The sequence below is a fragment of the Haemaphysalis longicornis genome, unplaced genomic scaffold, assembly GCF_048455015.1.
Source record: "Haemaphysalis longicornis isolate Haplotype H1 unplaced genomic scaffold, Haemaphysalis longicornis Haplotype H1 scaffold_1, whole genome shotgun sequence".
NCBI lineage: Eukaryota > Metazoa > Arthropoda > Arachnida > Ixodida > Ixodidae > Haemaphysalis > Haemaphysalis longicornis.
Genome location: NW_027526203.1, coordinates 215,438,284 through 215,456,126, shown reverse-complemented (window position 1 = coordinate 215,456,126; position 17,843 = coordinate 215,438,284). Strand labels below are relative to the sequence as shown.

General features: G+C 44.1%; 1 protein-coding gene across 1 annotated transcript; it reads right to left on the bottom strand.

Annotated features, from left to right (window-relative positions):
- Nucleotides 1-3,494: 3,494 nt before the first annotated feature.
- On the bottom strand, nt 3,495-17,791 carry LOC144141734 (selenoprotein F). Its single transcript, XM_077673246.1, has 4 exons — nt 17,668-17,791; nt 17,191-17,367; nt 11,736-11,799; nt 3,495-4,456 (listed from the first exon to the last, which is right to left on the bottom strand). The coding sequence occupies exons 1-4, from the start codon at nt 17,713-17,715 to the stop codon at nt 4,278-4,280; spliced, it is 468 nt and encodes a 155-aa protein (XP_077529372.1). The 5' UTR covers nt 17,716-17,791; the 3' UTR covers nt 3,495-4,277.
- Nucleotides 17,792-17,843: the final 52 nt, after the last annotated feature.

Here is a 17,843-nt window from a genome sequence, read left to right as displayed (position 1 = left end):
CTAAGAACCTTCTTTACTCCATGCTTGAGTGCCTGCCACTCGATCCAGTGGTTTGATTGTTCCAAACTCACACACAACAGAATGGCTATACATGCACTTTACAGCCCCATACGCCGTGCCGGCGTATTAAGCATAATGTGTCAGAAGGGACGCGTAGCGAGAGGTACAAGATGTCAGTGCGACTGAATGCACTGACAAGATGCACCATACAGCTGTTGTCTGCTTGTTATGTAGGACAAGTTCACCGTCCTTCGGCATTAAAAATAGTGAGAACGATTGGAAGCATAAGCTTCGATGTGAAACACTCATAAAGAAAATGGCTACGAGGCTGCATACGCAGAATCCAAAATGCTTATAGCCAACACCTCCACCTCTCCGCATAAGAGTTGTTCAAGGTGAAATTTTTTCACACAGACTCGCAATTCAATATGGTCATGTGCGATTGTAGAAGCTTTGTTTGAAATGTGACCGCCAATTTTATACTTGATTTCAAAATACAGTGGAACCCCGATAATACGGCTTTCAAGGGACCGCGCGGAAGCGTCGTATGAACAGGGGGGTCGTACGATCGGGGAACGGGTAAATGTCGCCCTAATAGGCGGCCTCACGTGACAGGCGGGCTAAGAACTTATTTGAAGTACTATATTTAGCGCATTTTCGCGTAATTTGCGAGCCCCTAACTGAAATCTAAACTTTCTAAAAATAAAACGCCTATTTGGTACCCCCTCCTCCCCTTCACGACGTCTACGCTAGCCCGCCAGCCATGCATCGCGCGCTACGCGACCCCCCGTGCCGTCCGACGCTATTTATAGCCCGCCAGCCCCGCGTCTCGCGCGCGCGAGATAAGGCCAACGCGAGATAAGGCGAGATAAGGTAGAGCGAATTGAGAGGGGAAAAGGCTAGAGTTGGAACTGCCAAGACCAAGCGAAACGAACAATAGTACGAGACGGCGGAATACGAGAAAGGAGCGGAGCGACAACGTGGCTTTGAAAGAGGCTGATAAGTGGAGCAGAGAGAGGGGGCGAGAGCGCGTCGCGAAAGAGAGTAACTTGAATCGACCAGGCGAAGAAAGCGGGTCTTGGGTTGCGTCATATGTGTTTTTCAAGCTTCAAACTGGCGGTCCTCCGGGTCACTTGTCTGGACTTTGACTTCTCGCGGTTGGCGCGTTGGTTGACTCCCGCCGACCAGTAACCGCCTGCTTGCTTGCGTCTGCTATGAGGGCCTTCGCACATCAGGCAGCGTCAAACGAAGGTTAAGAATAAAGAAAGATCGGGACGAGGCGGCGAAGAGGTGTAAAAGATGAGAAAAAAGCCGGTTTATCCCCGCCAGGATGCGTCGTATGAAGCGACCACGTGCACCCGAGCGTCGTATTTTCGGGGTTTTTAATGCATTGTTTCTAGGGGAGTTTGCCGCGACCGCGGTGTTCCGTCGTAAGACAGGGGGGCGTATCAGCGGGGTTTCACTGTTTAACAGGGGTGAGACAGCTGAATCAAATTTGGGAGCAGTTTTTGGAGCAGCGAAATCTTGATTTTGGAGCAGAAGAACGTTGAATTGGAGCAGAACATTTATTATGTCACCTTATGAGCCTAAAATATCAAATTTTTGGCAACTCACGGGGGATGAGTGCCCTTTTTAACCCTTTTTGAACGTACATAACACTGAAACAGCCTCTCAATAAAGTTTTTTTCTACAAGAGTATCACAAGGTACGACCTGCAACATTTTTAAATTTTTAGGTTCTATGCATAGATAGTCTCTCAATAAAGTTTTTTTCTACAAGAGTATCACAAGGTACGACCTGCAACATTTTTAAATTTTTAGGTTCTATGCATAGATAGTGGAGTGCCGTTGAAAATATCGAATTGAAAAACTAAGCAATCGTAAGGAATTTTCATTATCATGTGAATCCCGAAATTGTTATTTTTGTAATCCCAGACTCGGCTTTACGCACAAGTGTAGAGCCACGGCAAAAGCTGCGCAAAGCGAGGTGATAGTCATCGCACCCCACCAGCCCTCCCATTTCGATCCCCAAGGTGCACGTTCACTAAGATCATAATTTAGTAACGTTGGTATGTTTAGCCGCCTCCCTCCTGGCATTAATTAAATTTCACTTCAGATAAATGAACCATTATTACTAGCGTGAAATAATAGCCCGTCCCGCTATCGGACACTGCTTCAACATTTTGCGGCGATGTAGCCTGCACCGCTGCTTCTGCAGCGTCCATCGTCCGATTCCCGACACTCGCAAGATCGCTGTCAAAGGCAGCAATAACTGAGCGTTTTATAACACCGCAATGAGTTGTAAATTTCACTTCAAGCACGCGCTGGCCTCACACTAAAAGCGGAAACACGGCGAATTCGTGGACGCCATGTTGTTTTTGATGAACTCCCGTCTTTCCAGTCCCGCAACAGATCAAACAACTAAATGTAAACCAAGCTACCCCCATAACTAAAACCAAGGTAGATATAGGCGAAGAGCACTCTGCCTGAACCACAGGCAACTGCTTCGCCCGGCGGCCACGTTTTTCACATCTTCACCACGCCAAGATGGCGGCGCCCAGTAATGTCGTTCGGGAGATACGGCACTTCAAAAAATTGCCGTTTTTTTCATTAACTTGCGCAACTGGCTTGACGCCTCAGTATACACATAAGTATTTTTTCTACAGGACTTTGCAATGGTTTTCGATGGGAAAACTGTAAACACGCACAGAATATAACATGTGCAACCCGACATTGCGACTTTCGAAAAAAAAAAACTATCCCGGGGACAATTTTATGCCGGTTTTTTATTGAATGATCAATCAATTCAACCTCTCCAAACACTTGGGGGTGGTGGAAAATAATGCCGTTAGTAAGCATTTTCCCCCACTGAAACTGACGGGAGCGTTTTGGAGCAGTTTGGCGTAATTTTTGCAATTTTCAAGCTTTTGGAGCAGCCTGGCGCAGGAAAACAAGTTTGTATCAAATCTGGGCAATATGCGCAGCTGTCTCGCCCCTTACTGTAGCTTTCGTTTCTCACCCCGACAGAGGATACAAAATGGCAAAAATTCCACATCGTTGAATCATTCATTGTGCTGTTTTACATATCAAAGGACATTGCAAAAGCAACACCAGGCTCCTTCATGTTTTTGAGGTTTTGCCTAGTATTGATAAGCCATGCAGTTCACGTTTGCTCTAATATGCATGCAGCATTGCAGCATTTGTTAAAGAACGAAGATGCGAACCACAAAAGAAAAATACGATATTTCAGCCCCCCAAACAGCAGCCTTGTTCAGATTGCCATTATATTGTTTTTCCTTTGTAGTCATTGTCTTTGTTCTTTACCAACTTGACAGGCATCAGTCGAAGCCTCGATTTTGTCAGCATTCACGCACTACGCTTCCTGCACACTTTTAGCTTTTACTTGGTGACTATTGCTTCTGGAGCTTGCATCGCTGATCAATATAGTTGCATCAATCCAAGACACACATATGCAAACAAAAACAGGGACAATCATCAAACACCCGAAAGTTTTTATTATGCTCAGACCCACATTTATGCTGCAGTGTATAACAATTTATTCAATTAACAAGAAACAACAAAAAGTATCCGAAAATAAAGCATTGGTAGACAAAAAAACACATTAATGTATAAGGCTTACTCTCAAGGTACTTAAATAAGGTAACTATCAAACATTTTTTGTTAAAAGAAACTTAGACAGATTACACCTTGAATGGAAAAAACAGTTCCAAAGCAAAAACATAAGTGCTTCGTGTTGCCAACACTGATTTCCAAACTTGCATTAGCCAACAAATTAAAAGTTAGATATCAAACAATTTTTTTTTAAAAGAAACTTAGACATGTTATACCTCGAACATAAAAACAGTTCCGAAGCAAAAAAAATATAAGTGCTTCGTGCTGCCAACATTGATTTCAAAACTTGCATTAGCCGACAAAGTAAAAGTTAGATAAAACTATGTGTCAATAAGACATCTGTTACTCCAGTTGTGCTAAAGTGTGCCGAGAACTTGGTAAAGTTGCATAATCGCGCAGCTAAAATTCTCTGAAGCTGAGGTGTCAACACCAAAAGCTACGCAAGGGATACAGCACTTGTATAAAAATCTTCCAACATTATGGGGGGACTTGCAGCTCGGAGAAATTTCAACACTTACTGCAATAGCAGGCTAAAAAAGGTCATCTGCATAAACACTTGCCGAGCCTTTTTGGGCGACTCAAGGCCCTTCGCCCAAATGTTGACCCCCCCCCCTCGTGCCCATTCACAGCAAACAGAGAGCGCTGTCACGGAGCCAGGTGCTCAAAGAGGAACTCCTCGATAGTGTCCGTGTCCCACTTTTTGATGCTCAGCTCCTCCTGCACTTCTCCTTCCTCATCGTAGAGTTTAATTATGGGGTCTGCGCCTCTAAGGTACTTGATCGTCAGGTTGGGGAACTGCTTCGGCTTGGGTCCCCGGCAAAACGCTGGAAAGGTAAAAAAAGGCAGTGCTTAAGCAGCGTGCTCTGTAACTGGAGTGCTAAAATGTCCCTAGTGTCTTTCACACGAGTCAATCTGGCAACCAGTAAAAAAAAGGTTCTCCCACAAGAATTATTCCAGGAAGACGGGTGGACTGTCCTGCCCACATCTGGGAAGAGACATCCAAATAGTTTCCTTTCAAAATGTAAGGCACAATACTTTTGAACACCTTTAAACAGTTAGCCAGCCAAGGTAAGCCTGAAAGCATAGCCCGGATATATAGACAAGTGTGTTTTTTCTTGTGTGTGTTTTCTGCACTGAGGAATTTTGAATGATGTAAAATACAAATGTGGTTTTTCCAGGTGGGCTGTCCAACCAGGCTAACAAAAAGTCTGAATGCACACTGTTTCATAGCTGGAAGTGTTTTGGCACTTATGAAAGAACATGAGCTGTCAGTCTATGGATGTGACAACACTTGTTGTACTGCTTTCAATGTTTCATCTTGGCTGCTGCTTCTAATTTGGGAAAAACAACCAAATTAGCCTTCAAAAACATGTACACAAAGGAGAGAGCTGCGCATGGCACACGCTAAGGTCAAAGAGCACTGAAGATTGTTGTAAGTTTGCTGCTGCAGGCGTTTATTTCTTTATGAATCTTAGTTATGCTACCAGTGTATTCCCACCGCATCTTCAAACACTGTGTTTCGTCGTTTTTCACAAGTATTTACCAACAGGCCCAGAACCAAACTGTTCTACCTTACTTGGAGGGTATACTGACCAGGATGAAATTGTGGAAAAGAGACTGTACGATGCATGTACGTATATGGACAAATTTTCACCGGAAGTGGGCATACATCACGTTATTTGGCAATAAAAACCTTCCTTCTAGGCAACATATATACAGGCAGCAGAACTGAGACATAAAAAAAAGCCTCAGCACCAGAAGACTCTTTAACTCTTTCACGACGGCGCCATAGGCAATCGGAAGCCGGCGTTCAATGATTTGAAATCTCCCACAAAATCTGAAACCCGCGCTCCACAGACAACTATCGCCATCTGGTGTGTTCATTGGCAACTTCTCTTTCAATTTCGGTTTCGTTTGTTTATGTGTCTCGTGTGGTGGCGGTGAGCAAGAGAAATTTGAACCGACGGTAGAGGGGAGGAGGAGGAAAAATGGCGTCGGGTTCGCGCCGCGCTCCGCACAGTTGGACTGCTGTAGCAAGCACTTCGGCGGCTCCTGCTGTCGATTTTTCTGATTCCAGCAGCAGTGAGGGGTCAAGCAATGATGTGGGATCCTCAGATTTCAGTTAGGACGACGAAGTAATGTCGTAGTGACTCTGCGCTGTATTTTTAAACAAAATGTGCTTCTTGTCTGACGACTGCGGTTTTAATTTTGTGTTTAGGGTCTCGAGAACGTACGGCCGGGATTTTCGCCAAATGCACCACGCCGTATCGCGCTATCACCTTCAAGATAACCTGGCGCTCGTGTCAGACTAGCGCTGCAGGGTTCCGGTGCGATGCTTGTCGAGAGCGCTCGATTTTGTTTGTTTTTTACCACCAAACTGATAAGGATTTTGTGCGAGGACACAAAAGAGCATACCGTAATTACCCGATTCTAACGCGCCCCCGATTCTAACGCGCACCCGATTTTCCTGACAAAAAACCGAAAAAACTTGTACCTCCTATTGTAACGCGCACGGAACTGTGTGAGCAAGAAAAACGAATGCGAGAGAAACGGGTGATTTATTTCCCGAAGTAATCTCACTCATCTCACTCCCCGTCGCTCTTCGCTGACCACAACATCTTGTCCTCGGTACCGTCAAGCACGTTCGCGATGCCACACTTCTGAACTAACGTTCAGCCATGGCCGATGGGATCGTGGTCCATGCCTCACACGCCCATCCCGCGAGCTTCTCCAGAGGCGCACGCTTCAGCCGACCGCTTGTTTTGAACGCGTGAGAGCCGCTGCTGCCATTGCTGTTATCAAGTGCGCAAGTGGAACGATTTGACGATTTGTGTGAACGCCGATAGAAAAGCCTAGGCGCCTATGCTTCCTGTGTCCGAAAAAATGTTGCTAAAAGCTTTAGCGCCATCTGGACATGGCCATGGCGATGGGTGGGACGAAATTTCCGCTGTTTCGGTTTCATATCCGATTCTAACGCGCATGCGATTTTTCGACCCATTTTTCCGGAAAAAAAGTGCGCGTTAGAATCGGGTAAGTACGATACTTGGATGCACATTTTACAGAGACTCACTCACCCTTGAGTGCCCTCGCGGCGTGGCACAGCCGTCAGTTGTGCTAGGTTGACAGGCCCTCAAAACTTCAAAACGTGGTGTACACTGTTGATTTATATATTGAATCATAGCCAAGGAACGTAGGAACAATTTGTACATCTTAAAATACCTGAAATAATTTTTAGTCTCGGTAAAAGTGCCAATTTGTGTTTTTCGTATACTTTTCTTGGGGGCTTTTTTCTGATTACTTGACGAATAAACGGTAAGTAATTGTACCTTTAACAAAACTGCTGCTTTGTGTTTGAAAGAGCAATCTATAAGCTACAATTTCATGCATAGCAAGGCTACGTGTGTCCAGTAGCTCAAGAGAAAAAAAAAAACGTTTTGTGGAAGCACTTAAAATCGGCCATTTTCCCGCCATAAGGAAAGAGTTAATACTCTTAAAAGCTCCTTGACCTTAGCTTTGACGCGAGTATATCAAACAGAATGCAATTGTGGCAGAGCCTTTGTCAAAACTTCCTACACACCAAAAGTTATTAGGCCACAAAGACTACAAAATATAAGCTTACCTGTCGAGTGCGAATGAAATGTTTTATGCCAGAAAACTGGAAAAACCATCTTTAATTCTTACTGCCATAATATTATGTGGTCACACTTGAATGTTAAGCTTCCAATTTGATTCTTTGTAGCCAAGCAACACCTGACATGGCCTAGAACATTTTAACCAAGACTGTACCTTTGTACAATCTGTGTGTCAAACCAAACATGCATTCCACAATAACTAAAATAGTAAAGGTTCCTAATCATTGGTTCAGGGACATATTTTTATGCTGTAAAAATTAAATACAGCTAATATTTAGAGCTAGACCAGTGTATAAAAATATACGTGCTGTGTACTGGAGGATTGGAAATATGCTCATGTTAAACCTCTATTCAAATCTGGCGAAAAGTCCTCTCTTAACAATTACCGGCCTATCTCATTAACGTGTATTTCTTGCAAGCTACTAGAGCATATTCTTCACTCACACATTATAGCGCACGCAAACAGAAACAATTTACTCATCGAAAACCAACATGGTTTTCGCAACAAGCACTCCTGCAATACCCAACTATTTGAACTGTTAACTGACCTCCATAAATCCGTGCATAACTCTGTTCCTACTGATGCAATCTTTATAGATTTTTCTAAGGCATTCGATCGCGTACAACACAAACGTTTATTAGCCAAAGTCCGTAACCTTCAACTTGACGAAAAAACGACACAATGGATTTCTGAGTTCCTATGCAACCGACACCAATCAGTAAAATTCAACAATATAATTTCCAGAAAAAGCCCGATCAAATCAGGTGTTCCTCAGGGATCTGTACTTGGCCCTTTATTATTCTTGGTTTATATTAACGACATCGGATCTAACATTGCCTCTTCAATACGTCTATTCGCGGACGACTGTGTCGTATATAGGGAAATAACCGAACCAACCGACGTTTCTACCCTACAGTCAGACTTAATGAAACTCGCGGAGTGGTGCCGATTGTGGCAAATAAAACTTAACATTGGAAAAACCAAACACATTAGATTTTCTTCTGGTACAACCAACCCTTCTCCCACATATGCAATTAATGACAGCATAGTTGAGACGGCGTCATCGATAAAATACCTTGGCATTTTTCTAAGCTATGATTTAACATGGAACAGTCATCTTAAAGGAGTACTGACACCAAATTTTGATACCTAAAAAATGATATAATTGGCTTCAGTAGTTTGTACAGATGCCTCACAGAAATTTTTGCAGCGATCCGAGGCCTGAATCACATCTACAATCGATTTTGATTGTCCAGGCCGCGAGCTTCCACAAATCGGCAGCACTAGCGCAATCGATTTCGGCGTGACGAAACATTGGCCTACGTGTCTGGCCGGTTCAGGGTGACGTCATATAGTCGTTTTCAGAACCGGAAACGATATCCTGCGCTGCTGTTGTCGGTGGTATTCGTTTGGGCAGGAGACGTGGGCGTAGCTGTGTGAGCAATGCTTGTAAACGTTGCGTGTTCGACGTCTTTGCTCTTCAGTTCGTTGCCGGCGCATGGTGTTCGGCATGCCGAAAACGGCATGGTGCGCGATGTCGACGGGCACCGCGGCGATGCGGCGGTGCGCGTCGCCGAGCTCGCCCAAGTTGTGCTATGGCAAGCTCGCGGTATGCGAAGTACTGCTCGTGGAAGCCTGCCCGAGCAAATCGACGACGCCAAGGTGCATTATTTTCCACGCGACGACATACAGCGCTAAATGTGGACTTCGTGGAGTTCGTGCACGCCGGCGGCCGCAAGAACTGTCGCCCAAGCCAGCGGGCTCGGGGTTGCACGGGTCACCTTGGGTGTTGGGAACTTAGTATAGTGGCGACTATTTGATCGCTGGTATCTGTACAACTGAGAATGACCATCCCTTACACAACTTTTCACCACACTATCATCCCCTTTTTCGCATATGAAGCTTTATTTTGGCAATAATTTCCGTTTCTGCGATCGGTGACCAAGATATCTGCCGCGGCCTGTTTTGATTCTAGCGCGCAGGTGGCGCCATCTTTCGACCGCTCGCCGCACCGTGGTGCCGACAGTGCTGGGTCGGAGCGCCGAACCTCCGCTGCTGGTCAGCGTAGGCTTACCATCGCGGCAAATATCTGAACGCCACTTTTAAATTCAGCGCTGATAACAACTCCTAGCACAATTTTCAACACACTAACATCTAGTTTCTCGCATGTAGAGCTTCTTTTTCGTGATCAGGTTGATTAGAAGAGTGGCGACAAGCTGTTGCTATCACGGTCTGCGCCGGTTCGAGCCGCAGTGATATTAAAAAACGGACGACGGCAAAGACATTGCCGGCCTAATAACCTGGCCAAATAAAGTTGTTCTGTCTGTCGGGTGGCAGTGACTCATCCGAGTCTGAAGATTCAGACACGTCGACTGCGCGGGCGAGTCGCGGACCATGTGCAATCGTAGCAGACGATGCGGCGAACGCATGGAGGAAAGAAAAACGTCCCTGACGTCACAGGTGAGACCGTGACGTAAGGCTGCCCGTTTGCAGGCTGGCCTTCGAACGGCCATTTTCCCGCGCGGCGACCAAATTTGAAATTGGTTGCAATAAACGTGCTATAATTAATTCTGTGTTGGCGGCTGACGGCTTTCGGTTCGATTTTCGTAATTACTGGGCCAATAGGTATTCTTTACAGCATAAAAACTGAAAGCGAGAAATTTCGTGTCAGTACTCCTTTAAGTACATTACTAATAAATTCTTTAAAAAACTCGGTCTCCTGAAGCGTCGGCTTAAGTGTGCAAACACAGACACTAAATTTCAGGCCTATAAAGCTTTGATCAGGCCTTCCTTGGAGTACGCGTCAACTATCTGGCACCCTTATACGGCAATATTGACTGATATGCTGGAATCAGTACAAAATAAAGCAGCCAGGTTCATCTGTTCTTGTTACTCTAGTTATCAAAGTGTCTCATTACTAAAGCATAATTTGAACCTCCCTTCTCTTGCCATGCGCAGAAAGTTGTCTCGCCTTTCCTTTTTTCACTCTTTGTATAATAGTGACACAACTTTTTCCCGAAGCTTCATTCACCCTGCTCCTTACGTATCTGCTCGAATCGACCATGCGCATAAGATTAAACCAATATTTTCGCGCACTAACAAATACTAGTTGTCACCTCTTTCTTTGTGTATAAACGAATGGAATTCCCTACCTTCAGCCATAGTCTACCTCACTGATCTATTGCGCTTCAAATCTGCTTTATTGTCTTATTTAGAAGCCGGTGAAGATATGTAGCGATTCTTTTCGTGTAAGGTGTATTACGCGTGTTGACAATGCGTGCTCGCTTCTTTTCAAGTTTGTTACATGCTGTTTTGACTCACCACTTTGTTCCAGTTCCCTCACCAAATGTATAGTTGACAATGTTGTACCCGGTTTTTTTATCCCTCCTTATGTAATGCCCTCTGGGCTTTTAAGGTATATAAATAAATAAATAAATAAATAAAAATAAAAATCTTCAATTCATCTAGTCGCTCGAGGTAAGAGTTGCCGCATCGAGATATCCGAAACATCGGTTGTTCTACGCAGCTGGTCATCAGGTGCAGGACGCGAGGGACTGGTCATGGGTACCTACAAGAATTTTGTCTTTTGATTGATTGTGGGGTTTAACGCGCCGATGCAACGCAGGCGATGAGGCGCGCCGTAGTGGAGGGCTCCGGATTAATTTTGACCACCTGGGGATCTTTAACGTGCGCCGAAATCTCGTACACATGGGCGTTTTTGCTTTTCGCCTCCATCAGAAAAGCGGCCGTCGCGGACTGGAATTGAACCCGCGACCTCGTGCTCAGCAGCGCAACGCCTTAGCCACTGAGCCACCGCGGCGGGTATAATTTTGTCTTCTGTTCCAGCTTAGCAACTGTCTGCATTCAACTTTTCACCATAAACATGTGTATTTGAGAAGTTAAAGTTTCTGCAGTTTGCCATGTGACAAATACTGATTTTACACAGCGTGCAGGATATGTCAGCCTGGCCGCATAAACTCGTCTGCAAAAAATGGCCATCGAGTTGCTCTCACAGTTACTTGGACATCACTCTATTCAGAGTAAAAACAGAAACATCCTCTGCAGCCTATGCGTTTTTCCACACCCGAATGCCAATAGTGAAAAGAATGGCATATTGACTCGGAAAGTGGTCTATAAATGACACTCATCTTAAAAACATTGGTCACTCACATAGCTCTGAAATCCTACTCCCCAACTTCTGCAGTGTTCTAAATGCTACATCCCCTTCACATTTCCTGTACTCATCAGAGTATCATGTCTTTTCACATTCTTAAAAAGTGCACAGGGACCCTGCACTGCTTTTTAACACCAAATATGTAGAACACAATTTGCATGATCATGCACACAATTACGTGAGAAGCTTTGCAGGGTGCATTGTGAAGAATTACAGCCAGACTTATTATGCAAACATGAGCTCGTGTGCAGAGGAAGGTTCACAATGGTGATACGACAGCGTATGGCCTCTCTTACCTTCAATTTGAGGCATGTGGCCAAACTTGCAAGCACACACTTCCAGCACCGCACGGGCATACCTCTGCAATTCAAGAATGCAGGCGCAAGGTAGCAATGAGCACAAAGGTCACGTGGAGGGGAGGCTAGTGACCCATCAGGGACATTTCTGCATCTCAGCTGATGACCAAACCTTTCACACCTCCATCATCATGCCTATTCGCAGTTTCACGTGCACAAAACCATCCTCATTAATTCACGCAGATGCAAACATCCATAATGAAAGACAAATTACTCCAATTCAAACATTTCTAATGCGACATAATTTCCAAGTGGAAAAAAGCCCTCACAGCGCAGGAAGTGCAGTTAGTATCTTTTGCACTTTGTATTGTATGCAAACTTGGTCTAAAGCCAATCAGTATTTTTAGTAGGACAGTGTATTTTTACTCCATTTTTTGTTATACTAAGTATGTACAGAGTAGTGTACAGTGCGGTCCACTGTTAAAGGGAACCGGCGAGCACGTGGCCGCAGCACTCTGCGAAGCGCTGGCGCCGAGAAGTGGTGAGAATTGGAGACAGCCCGCACAAGCGCACTGACCACACGAGGCGGGAGCAGCGGCGTGTCACCTGCTACAGCCGTTTTCTGTAACCGTACTCAATCAATCAATCAATCATTGGTTTATTTCAAGCACAGGTACATAATATTTGCAAACAGTGATTGTACCCTTAGCCAAAGGCTAGTTGTGGGTCCAAATTCGGAAATACATAGTTATAAGCAGTCTCATTGTTATCAATCAGCGTACAAACATACTGTCAGATTACAGTAACTACCAATACAACCAATACCAACATACAACCAATACCAATTAATACAACCAATACCAACATAACACGTGATGACTATTTGAGAAAAAAAAAAAAAGAAGAAGAAAAGCCGCGAATTTTACGACTGTACACAAGTGATCGAGCTGCGATCAAAAAGGGAAGAAAAAAAAAAAAAAACAAGCACGTTTCTAGTGTTGGGGACACTCATGGGCATAGAACAACAGAAAATGATTTTTCAGTTTTTTACAGAAGTTATGGTCATTCCTCAGGTCAACAGGGATTTTATTCCACACTTTCGCGCCAACGTACTGTATAAGTCGCTCACCATAAACATTATGAGTATAGGGGAAGATTGAAATTGTTAAGGCTGAAATTTCTTGTGTGCCGTAATGGACTATTAAATAAGGAGACAGGAAATGGATGATTGTTCCTTACTATGCTGTATGTGATTCGAGCTGTTTTATCCTCACGCATGTGATCAAAAGGTAATAGTCGAAGCTGAGTAAACAAAGGCTTACTGTGTTCATTGTATTTGGCGAAATTCATAATTCTAATCACACGTTTTTGCAATCGTCTGATGGGGTTAAGGTACGTAGTGAACGTCCAACCCCAGGACTCTAAACAATATGTCAGGTGACTGCTGATAAAGGCATGGTAAAGTATAAGCACGATGTTTGCGTCAAAACAATCACGAGCTTGTAAAAGGGCGTAGCATCCGGATGCTACCTTCGAACAAACATAAGTAATTTGGTTCTTCCAATTTAAATTGCTGTCAAAGATAATACCTAGATATTTGAAGGAACTGGTTTGTTGAAGTGCATTATCGTTAATAATCGGTTTAATTATAATGTAATTTACAAGTTTTCTCGGAGGGTGAAAAATCATGTATTTAGTCTTCGTGTTGATTGTCAGTTTGTTTGTTGAAAACCAGTTTCATATTTTAGCTAGCTCTATGTTCAGTTTATCCTGAAGTTCATCCTCAGTATCGGCTGTGAATATGACAGCAGTGTCATCGGCATACATGAGCATTTCAGAAGAAATTATTTGACACAAGTCATTTACATAGAGGGTAAACAGTAAGGGCCCAAGCACGGACCCTTGTGGAACACCTGTCGTTATGTATTGTAGTGAAGACGTTATATTGTTAATGGACACTTTTTGCTGACGGTCGGTAAGAAAACTGGAAAATAGATGAAAGGTTTTGTCTCGGAAGCCATAATTTTTGAGCTTATCCAACATAATACTGTGATCGACTGTATCAAAAGCTTTTTGAAGATCTAAGAATACTACAGCGGCAAGTTTATTATTATGCAGGGTGGTATTAAGCATTTGCGTAAGTGAGAGCACAGCTGTTGATGTAGAGTATCGCGGGCGGAATCCATGCTGTTGCGGACAGATGACGCGGTACTTTTCAAGAAACTTGTGGACGCGTTTTGCAATTAATTTTTCGAAAATAATATTGATAGCACTTAGAACTGAAATTGGTCGATAACTGGATGGCTCAGATCGGTCACCTTCCTTAAATACAGGAGTAACTTTTGCTATTTTCAGACGTGATGGATATATACCATCAAGGAGTGAGTGGTTGAATAGATTACATAGTATGGGGCCAAGTATGTCAATGTTCTCTTGAATGAGGCGGGCAGTGATACCGTCTAGGCCTGCGGCTTTGTTTTTGGGAAGACTGTTAACTATCGCCACTATTTCATTCAATTCGATGTCTTCCATAACAAAAGTGTTGCTTATTGGTGTAAGGATCGAATTGTGTGTTACTTGTGCAAATTTTGGCCGCCAAGTCAGGGCCAACACTAGTGAAATAATAGTTAAAGGTTTCAACCGTTGTTTGAGTAACATTGTCAGGGGCTCAGTGTACCTTCTGGGAGTGTCCTATAACTTCTTTTAAAATATTCCATATTTTCTTAGTGTTGCCAGAGGCGTGTGTGATGAGGCTCGAAAAAAATTCCTTTTTACGAGTCCTCATCAGAGCAACAGTCTTGTTGCGGGTGTGTTTGAATTGACGGAAATAATATTCATTGCTTTTGTTATGTCTCCATTTATAATACCAGTAATCTTTCTTTTTTATAACATCTAAAATTTATTTAGTCATCCAAGGGCAAATTGGCTTGTCGCGTGAGTGGGCACGTGTATATCGGCTACTGCTGGCTATTATGTTGGTAAGAGTCTCAATGAGGTTTTCAAACTCTTCATTTACATCAATACGGTATATTAGATCAGGATTCAGTGAAAGGAGGTGCTTGCGTATCACGCCATAATCCAGATTATTAGCGAAGTTTGTAATTTTGCGTTTTGTAGTTCCTGAGTCATGAATGGTCACAAACAGGATAGTGATCTGAGATCGGACTACTATAAACCCCGGCGTCAGCACCTGCATCAATGTTTGTTAGAACATCATCGATTAAGGTTTCTGAACAACTTGTAACACGTGTCGGTTTTGTGATTAAATTACGAAAATTATAGGACTCGAGCAAGTTGGTGTAATCTATATTGGATGCGTTCATAGTGTCGATATTTACGTCACCAACAATGACTGCAGGTTTTTTATATTCACTGGTGATGCATGAAAAAACATTTTTAAGTCTCTCAAGAAAATCGTCGAGGAGGCCGATAGACCACGGCAAGAATGATACCATGTTCCATCAAGATAAAAAGTGTTTCAATCTCTGGTACAGAGCATGTAATTTTTGTTAGGACTGAGTAGGCAAAATTGTTTTTAAGATAAAGTGCGACGCCTCCGCCACGGGAGTGCGAATCATGCGGGTTAGAGACCATCGTGTAATCAGGAAGCAATATTTCTTCGTGTTTTTTTAGCCACGTTTCTACAATAGCTAAAGCAGTAAACTAATGATTCTGTTGAGCAATAAAGGCAGACAGGTCGTTTATATTTCTTCTTAGGTGCATCTTGGATTGAACATCGCCATTGCAACCGTTAAAGAAGGTGATGCTTTGTGTGTGCATCTACGTTATCATTTCAAGGTCGTCCTCGCATGTGCCATGTACTCCCTCCATAGATGGCCATATATTGCCAGCAGACAGTATTTCTGTAATGTTTACTACACTGTGAACTAAGTAGATGAAACCCGGTGCAATGGCAGAGTCGTATTAGTGGCTGATTGTCATATAATTTGTTTCAACATACTTTTGATAACACAAGAGTTACAGCCGTTTTCTGTAATCATACTCCTTCCGCAGATGGCCATGCTTCCCTGCTCAACAGGCAATGTGGGAAAGCCAGCTTGCAAAACGCAACTTACATTGATTTCTTTTTTTTTTATATTCGGCTTCCCCTCTAAACACAAATGCATTGCTGGGAAGACGTTTTTCAGGGGGCGATGTAAGTCGTCTTTTATCAAAATATGAAGACACTAGGACCTGGACTTTTTTTATATTTTTCTATACTGGGAATTATTTTTTTTGGAGGGGGGGGGGGGGGGGCAGACAAACCTGCTCCGGAGGGCGCGTGACACAATACCAACAGATACGGATGCCAAAGCCAGGTCTAGAACAGCTCCGCTGTTAAAAATGCCTCGTCGAGGTACCTTAATGTTGTGTTCCGCAACAATTTCAAGCTGCTTCCCACACCATGGCTGAGCTCAGGCCACCGTGGCTCAGGCTAACCTAACAAAAGGGGAAATGCATAAAATACAATGCTGACCAAGGGGTGGAGGAAAAGGAGGAGCTTTTTTAAGTATAATACATTAAAAAAACGCAGGCTGCAGGAGAGTGCGGTTATTTATTTTCACTGTGAGAACAAAAAATGTATTCCGTTTTTTTTCTTTTGATCCCATTCTTCGAGTAGGGGGTGACCCAGCTTTTGGGAGCTGAGCAGCCCAGTGGCACGCTGTAGCAAACGACGCGCAGCTGCTCCCACCTCGTTCGGTCAGTGCGCTTGTGCAGGCTGCTTCCGATTCGCGCCACTCCTCGTCACCGGTGCGCGCGCGGAGCACTGCGGCCATGCGCTCGCCGGTTCCCTTTAACAGTGGACCGCACTGTGCACTGGTAAGCAGTAAGCACTGCAACAAGGGTCCAATGCTGCTGCCAGTCACTCCTGTTAGCGGCATTCCTGGTTATAGCTTAGTACTTCCAGTTAATAAGAACTCTAGTATTCTAGACTTGGATACAAGATGATTGATGTCAAAGTGGTCAGAACAGGCCGCGCAGCATGCAAGGGCTAGAGGACAACGCTTGATAATTCTATTTACGCTGTTTATGAACTTGTTTAAAACAGCCTTCAGATTTTGTAAAGCCTGAAATTTAAACCGCTTGAACTTGTATGATAATGCCTTCCTTAACTTCACCGCCGGCTGGCGTTTTACTGTTACCACAAAATATCTCCGTTCAAACAAGCTTCGTTTATAACAGCGCTAATAGTGGCCATTAGCCAGGTGTTCTGTGCCAAATGTTTACATTTTACTGAAGCGAGCCTCCTTTACGCCTCCTGCCAACGACACAAGGCAGAAACGGCAGCAGATACACACTCAGAAATGCAAACATCGAGACTGCATATGCCTACCTTTCTTTCAAACGCCTCGTTGTGTTGAAAAAGTAAAACAAGAGAGAACAAGCACCGTTAAAAACTTGCAACGACGGTTATACACTGCACAATGATAACGGCGCAGCGCAGGTGTTTTACCTTTGCGGTGCCCCGCTCCTCGGTTTGGACGCAGCATTTGCCGCAGTCCTCTTTTAAGAAGTCAAGGTCGAAGTTCGACAAACTTCTACAGGAGGAGCATATCAGGTCGGGCTTCCTGAATCCGCGCGCGAGGCAGTCCTCCGCTGAAAGGCCGCCGGTTAAATCCAACGCTGACGCCTGAAAAGAGGCGACAAAATGACTAAGGCTGGTAGGAGTTTTCGACGGTGTGTAGCAAAAACCGCACTACGAAGCGGGCAAAATCTGGCAACTAAACCGTCAATCAAGACAACTTGCTGACGCTTGACCGGGGTTATGGCGCAAAATCAGCTGTTGTAATGCTCAATAAGTTTACCATCGACGAGCCAGTTTACGAACGGCTAAAGCCCGCAACAAATTTATATACCATTTCTCGAACGTCAAAATTAAGTATGCATTAACCTGTCTTTGTCTAGGAGATCTACGACGTTAGATACTTACAATTAGCGGTGCTAACAAGAGCTGAGGTAACACGTAGACCAGAGCCATTTTTTCAGACAGCGTTGTGTTGTGGCTGCGGCTGATTTCGGCAGCAGTTGGCTCTCGACTGGCTGTTTGCTCGCTTTTTGCGAAACAGTTGCTGCCTGAAAATATCATTTCTTATAGCGTGGTTGCAA